Source organism: Argentina silus (genome assembly GCF_951799395.1).
Source record: "Argentina silus genome assembly, chromosome: 13".
Taxonomy (NCBI): domain Eukaryota; kingdom Metazoa; phylum Chordata; class Actinopteri; order Argentiniformes; family Argentinidae; genus Argentina; species Argentina silus.
The window spans coordinates 2,743,081-2,750,580 of NC_139667.1; the positions used below are offsets into that span (position 1 = coordinate 2,743,081).

The 7,500-nt window shown below is 50.9% G+C and overlaps 1 protein-coding gene across 1 annotated transcript in view; it reads left to right on the forward strand.

Annotated features, from left to right (window-relative positions):
• Positions 1 to 7,500, forward strand: part of LOC310814300 (cysteine-rich motor neuron 1 protein) — a gene marked incomplete at both ends in the record, with an annotated part of 37,713 nt that overhangs the window by 24,689 nt on the left and 5,524 nt on the right. Inside the window, 5 exons of the mRNA XM_083683622.1 lie at positions 1 to 169; positions 1,852 to 1,980; positions 2,287 to 2,440; positions 5,811 to 5,932; positions 7,488 to 7,500. The exon at positions 1 to 169 is cut by the window's left edge and continues 35 nt beyond it; the exon at positions 7,488 to 7,500 is cut by the window's right edge and continues 206 nt beyond it. Coding sequence (XP_083539748.1) covers positions 1 to 169; positions 1,852 to 1,980; positions 2,287 to 2,440; positions 5,811 to 5,932; positions 7,488 to 7,500 — 587 coding nt within the window. The remainder of the gene's footprint in view (positions 170 to 1,851; positions 1,981 to 2,286; positions 2,441 to 5,810; positions 5,933 to 7,487) is intronic.

The following is a 7,500-nucleotide window of genomic DNA, read 5'->3' on the forward strand; positions in this document are numbered from 1 at the left end:
AGCTGCTGGGTGAACAACAAGCTTCGAGGCCACGAGGAGCAGTGGAAGGAGGACGACTGCACCTTCTGTCAGTGTGTAGACGGGGAGCCCCACTGCACCGCCATGGCCTGCAAGCAGAGCTGCCAAAACCCTGTCAAGATCCCCGGGGAATGCTGCCCCTTCTGCGAGGGTACGACACACCAGAGAACACACACACACACACACACACACACACACAAAAGGACACCAAAGAACACACACACACACACTCACACACACACACACACATACACACACAAAAGGACATCAAAGAACACACACACTCACACACACACACACACACACACACACACACACACACACACTCACACACAAAAGGACACCAAAGAACACCCACACACACACACACACAAAAGGACACACATACAGACACACTCACACACACACACACACACACACACACAAAAGGACACCAAAGAACTCCAATTAGATCCTCATTCTCATTCTGTGACGGACAGATACACATGTGCACGCTGTCACACTGTGTACAATCGTGATCACACACTCTTTAACTTTAATGGAGGACACTGTATGTAAAAACAACTTAAACAGGTAAAACTCCCCCACTGAGACTCCATTAACACCGCAGCTTAATGGCGTAGCTGGAATTGAGGATCCTCTTCTTCCAGCTATGTGGAGGGCTGGAGGCCATGTTGACGGCTTATTAAAGGGGAGGCCCGTGTGCATTCTTTAGACTGCAGGGTTCTTTGTGTTCCTTTATTGCCCCGGCCCAAATGGGACCCACCTGTGTGGGAGAGGCGCCTGCCTGATAGAGGCCTGCTTAATTGGACTGGACCACTTTTATGCAAGCCTAATTAGTTACAGCTCGTTGGATGCTCCTCCCTCTGAACGTGCTGAGGCGTCGTTGGTTGATAATTGCTCTCACACACACACACACACACACACACACACACACACACACACACACACACACTCAAGGTTGTGTGTTCGACATGTGTACCCCAGAGAGGAACTCATGCCCACTGTACTCAACTACAGCTGAGGCTCTTGCTCTGAGTCAGTCCAGTGCAATCCGGTCCAACGCCTGGACTCAAACAGGGGGGTTTCTCTGTTCATGTTAGCCCTGAGCCAGGTCAGGCCCGTGCTCCTGGACTCAAACAGGGGGCTTTCTCTGTTCATGTCAGCCCTGAGCCAGGTCAGGCCCGTGCTCCTGGACTCTTCCAGTGTGTTTAGACAATGAGAGGTGCTGACTCATCCAGGCCCCCTTATAGAGAGGATCTTCCTGCTTTAATCACCCTGCATTTATGTTTAATCATGCTCACACTCTCATGGGAGCAACATGGACTTCCAACATGAAATAAGCCGTGACAGATATGATTTATCACGAGCATAGGAAGTGAGGGGGGGGGGGGGGGTGGTTCCCGGACACAGATGGATTCTAGTCCAAACTCCTCCCTTTCCATTGAACGTGGTCCAGGATTTGGCTTAATCTGGGTCTAGGAAACCAGCCATTCGTGCAGAGCATCACAACTGCATAAACAGGCTCTTTCTCTCTCATTAAAACCCCATAATGAGACGAGCCTACGGGTGTATGAGTCAATAACTGTATACAACGTGGCCCGGGGCGGCCCAGTGATCTCGCACAATGGCCTACAGTGCACACTGTCGAACCCCGGCCCACGCCCTGCTGACACACCCTCTCCTCCTTACTTTCCTGTCTTTCTCCGCTATCTATCCCAATGAAAAAACATAAGAGTGCCCCACTAGAAAAATAACCTTAAAAAAGAACTGCATAACAACTATGTTCATGAGTTGTCAAACGAGGTTCTGAGCCACTCCCCTGTTCCGCAGAGCCCTCGTACGAGACGGTGAGCCCCATCCTGTGTCCTCGTCTGGGGAACTGCTCCCTGTCGGGGAGGGACTGTCCCTACGGCTTCCAGCAGGACAAGAACGGCTGTCTGCTGTGCCAGTGCCTCAACAGTGAGTCGTCCCTCCCCAGCACGCGAAGGGTTAACCCCTCATACACAAACACAGTAACGTGTGTCAACACAACATGGCCGACGGTAAACGTGGGAATCGTCCATCTTTGACACATTGTTCCCAGTCCCACCAACAGGAGTACACACACACACAACACCAATATTGACAGAGCCTCATTTGTGTGTCCATGGCTAGTGTCATTAGCAATGTCCTGTCGCAGGAATTGTCCAATGAAAAGCCCCGCAGCGGAACCTAGTTGATGGACGAGCCAATCGTGTATGGTGACCTCTGTTTGACCTCTTTCAGATGACTCCTGCCCTGACCTGGGGAAATACTGCTCCCTGGAATGCCCCATGGGGTACGAGAAGGACGACTTCGGCTGTGAGGTGTGTGAATGCAGCACTCCGATGCCCAAGTGTCGCCCTCTGGTCTGCAGCAAGACCTGCCCCTACGGATATGTGTAAGTCCCCCCCACTCCCCCCTGACGGCTGTGGTCTCTGACGAAAAACGCCATCAATCATCCACCTGATGAAAGGCTCTGGGAGCAGTAGTGGCTCTGAGTGAAGCACCGTTCTCAGAGGTCACAGCGGTCAGTGCGGTTTATGATTGATATGGCATACCTTCTCATTAGTACAGGAAACAAAATCGCTTCCTCTGTGGTCTGTAGTTATCCCACTGTTTGCACTGTTAAGTCATGGGACTGTGTTTTGTCTTTTTGTGGAAGATTTAAGTTTCTTTGACAAGTGCACCTCTGGTCTGAGCAGTAGTGTCATGACTGGGAGGAACCTGTCCCCTGAGGGTTTCTGTTTGACGGGGGGCCATCAGAGGCGGGGGGCTTTCGTGATGAGGGGGGGGTCACGCTGGCAGAGGGAGGTAGAAAGTAAAAGTGCTGGTCAGGTGATGCCCAGCTGGTAGTCCCAGTTAAACCTTGGCAGAGAGGAAGCATTATTCATTTCATCATTATATCCTAATGATTACAGACCTGGCAATTGCACCAATGCCCCTCCTGCTTAGATCAAAGGGATCGCCCTGGGGGCCAATCAGAGGCCCTAATCCTGGCCTGTGTGTGAACAGTGCAGTGTGAGGTCTGCCCTGGCACCCCCCCCCCCCCCACCCCACCCTCTCTTCCCTGCCTCGCTCTCTTCTCCTAATCCCCCCCCCCCCCCCCCTTTAACTCAATCAAACATCTGGAAGCACTCTGCTCCGCCCCACTCTCTCCCCCAGCAGCACTTTCATTTCATAAATCATCTTTCCGTCTCAAAACAACCATCAAAAACATACACAAAAGCAGCCTTTATGAAAGTGGATATACAGAGGGACTGTTCGGCTATCTCAACCATGCTCTCTCTCTCTCTCTCTCTCTCTCTCTCTCTCTCTCTCTCTCTCTCTCTCTCTCTCTCTCTCTCTCTCTCTCCCTCTGGAGCCTGGCCTTGAGATGGGGCTGCTACGTCTGCACAGGATGCTAGCGGAGAGAGAGAGAGGCCTCTGCCCTTGGGGATGGAGGAGGGGGGGGGGGCGGGATGGGAGGGGGGGGAACGACAGAGGACAGGAGCAGGAAGTGGTGGCTACATCACTCAGAAGCGCGAGCTAAAGCGCTAGCCTCAGAAGTCCTCAATCCCCCCCCCCCCCCCCCCCACCCCTGAGCCGACCCAGACCTACAATGCATCTATCTTCTTCTAGCAGAGAGAGAGAGAGAGGGAGAGAGGGGGGGGGGGGGGTTCTCATATCCTATAATGGACCGCAAAAGACACACAAAAGACATAGAGACTTCTTTGTCTGATTATTTGTTGATGTTGGCTGCGTTTATGACCCCTTCCCAGAACCCTCCAATGTACATCACATCCACGACCAAAGGAACGCCACGTTACACGGGGCACGCCACGAACATACAACGGATACTAACCTCCTAAACGGTCCTTTGCGTTGAAGAGAGAGAAGGAGAGAGAGAGAGAGAGAGAGAGAGAGAGAGAGAGAGAGAGAGGGAGAGAGAGAGAGAGAGAGAGGGGGGAGAACATGTGAGGCGTGAGCTGTCAGAGTGGGTCTGGGCCTAAAGGTGTGTTTATATTGACATTTGGCACAGTCCAGCGCCTGGAGCAGGAGGACAAAGGAGGACTTAGAGCGCTTCCCCTCCTCAATGGGCCTAAATCATCATCGGACCTGACAGGACATGCACGGCATTCTCGTGCGGGCTTGGGCTCGGCACGCTGGAATTTGTGCAGAGCCAGCAGTCCCCACAGCCCCGCAGCCCCGCAGCCCCCCCCCTGCCCCCCCCCCAAAAAAAAAACTACGCAGAACCTCAGAGCCCCAGCAACACCGCGGTGCTTGAAATTCCACACGGCACCTTTAAACAAAGCCCGACTCCAAGGTTGCCGCCCACTGGATTGTTGTCTCTGTGTTTGTACACTGAGGCCAGGTCAGGGCCAGGCCTGGGCCAGGGACAGGGCCAGGGCCGCTCCTCTCAATACTAGCGTTATTGCTGTTTCAGCAGTTGTTGGGCGCTCTGCTCGCCGGCCCGGCCCGGCCCGGCCCGGCCCGCTCCGGTGGTGCTCAGCCTCAAGGTGAAGATCCTGCTGTAATGACCCGGCTGACATAGACTAATGGTGTAATTACTTCTTCCAAACCGGACCATTGTTCAACTGAATAGGGTCTTATCAGTAAGGCCACTGGTTTCAGAGAGAGAGAGTGGGAGAGAGAAAGAAAGAAAGAAAGAGAGAGAGAGAGAGAGAGAGAGAGAGAGAGAGAGAGAGAGAGAGAGAGAGAGAGAGAGAGAGAGAGAGACAGAGACAGAGAGTTAGATTAAAGTTGGCCATTTTCTCTCTGGACTACACTAATTCATCAACTCACTGCTCATCCATGTTTCATAAGGCCCATAGTTGGATCCAACAGGGTCACATACCCTCTCTCTCTCTGTTGCTAACTTCAGCACCTTATTCACTTGCTGTGTCCATTCTGTGTGTGTCAGCCTCAGACCCTTTGTTCATTAGGAGTTGGAGTTTCATTTCAGCTGTGTCTTTCTTGCTGGGTTTGTTTTTTCGTCTGTGACTGACCTCACCATTGAGTCTGTGTCTACAGGCCAGTTTCTAACCAACTCCCTACATCCCCTCTGAGCTACTCTGTTTACAAATGTCTTTGTTTACAAATCAACAATGAGCTCATGCTTAATAAGGAGCAGGGCCCCTCTCTACTACGTTTCCCCTAATCAACCAGACTGCATTATTGTCATCTGGCCCTGCTCTGGGCTTTCATGTCAGCCAAAGGCTTTATTAGCAATAAGCAGTAGAAAAGGTTGAATTGAATTGAAAGCATCTGAATTGGCTTAAGATCCCGGCTCTCGACTCTCTATTGCTCTGATGTGTGTGTGTGTGTGTGCGTGTGTGTGTGTGTTTGTGTGTGTGTGTGTGTGCGTGCGTGCGTGTGTGTGTGCATGTGCGTGTGTGTGTGTGTGCGCGTGCGTGCGTACCTGTGTGTATGTGTGTGTGTGTGTGTGTGTGTGTGTGTGTGTGTGTGTGTGTGTGTGTGTGTGTGTGTGTGTATGGGCACCACGGGGATCTCACGTGTTCCAGGGTGCTGCTTTTATCTGGCCTCTTCAAAGGCTAGCTAATATACTAGGGGGAAAACAGAACCATATGTCTATTATACCAGGCTTGACCATCTGGCTCCACAGAACCACTCTGCCATACGGCGTCTCTCCCAAGACTGTCGGCTATTATTGAGCTTTCACTGAAATATGCATTTAAAGGTTGATACCTACTTCTGGCTAGATTGATAGCGCACCTGCAGCTCCCCCGGTGCACGTCAGGTAAAACATCTGGTCTTCTCGTCTCTCACAGGAGGAACAAGCACGGCTGTGAGATGTGTCGCTGTGTCAAGTGTCCCCCCTTCACCTGTGGCAAGTACTGCGACAATGGCTACCGCCAGAACAGGAAGGGCTGCTCCATCTGCATGTGCAAAGGTTGGTACAGAGCTCATCTGTTCCGCATCTATATTCCCCCCCTCCTCCCCCCGGTCACCAAACTAACAGTTCCACTTAGATCACAACAACAGCAGCATTGTGTGTGTGTGGTGTGTGGTGCGTGCGTGCGTGCGTGCGTGCGTGCGTGTGTGTGTGTGTAATGGATTCAGTGTGAGGGCTGGAGGATATGAAGAGATAAGAGTCCCTCTAAAGTGTTTGGAGAGTTGACTTTGTCCCACTATGTGTGCAGATCTGATTTTCTGTGACCTCTCTCTGCTCCGCTGCTCCGGCTGTTATGAATGGATGTGTTGACCCGTGTTTTTATTTAGCTGTGTTCCGGGTCTGCGTGTTCGCGTCTAATTAGATTCCCAAACCACTGAAGTTCAAGAAAGTTTGTGGACGGCGTATTTATACTCTGCCGGTTTTATTTGATGTGTTTATTTTCTTTCTCAGTAATATTATAAATATTTTAGCTCGGAATATATATTTCGGGTTTTCTCGCTCGGCGAAACGTCCATGTGGTGGCACCACATCTCTCGCTCTCTCTCCTCTCACACACACACACACACACACACACACACACACACACACACACACAGACACACACACACACACACACACACACACACACACAACAGACATACAGACACACACACACACACAGACACACACACACACACACACACACACAGACACACACAGACACACACACACAGACACACACACACACACACACACACACACAGACATACAGACACACACAGACACACACACACACACACACACACAGACACAGACACACACACACACACACACACACACACACACACACACACACACACACACACAGACACACACGGTCTCATGTCTATTCCAAGTAACTCGTGTTTACCTTATTTTGAAGCTCTTGGATCAGTTACCCAGTGGACTGTTCAAATATTTATAGATAGGAAACTTTTTGGGGAATTGCACCTTTTTTACTTGCGTATAAAAGTGTGAGGAGAGAGACGAGACACATAAACATCTGCCCTGGATGTGGAACGAACGCCGTGTGATTCACTGACACACTACACACTATCCCAGAGTACTGCATCCCTCTGCTTTAAGAGCCACAGCAGCTTTAACATCCGCTGGGGTCTAGTTATTGGCAGTTCTGGGCTTTTCTAAACCTCAACCTGAATACAGGACTCCAGCCTTGGGTCAGGTGCAAAAAAACTGGAAGGAAATGATTAACTTTATTTATTTGTGGTGCAGCTATAAATTCATTATTGGGAAATAAAGGGAGTTTAAAATGAAGATCCGGCTTGGTGAACGTGGGGCTGAAGGAACCCAGGGACGCTTCGCAGAACCTTCTCGTTAGCCTGTAATGTAATTGGACCCAAGACAACAGCATTGGCCCTTTTTACTATGAATCGTAAATACTTCTTCTTAATGAAATTTCCATGTCAAATGCCCCGCTGGGTTCTCCTGCCCTCTGCTGCGCCCGTCGACGGCATCGCACAGGTTCAAGTCCCCACCTTCTCTAACGTCTGTGCCCATTATGTTGGTTTCCCAGAGAGTGGACACGT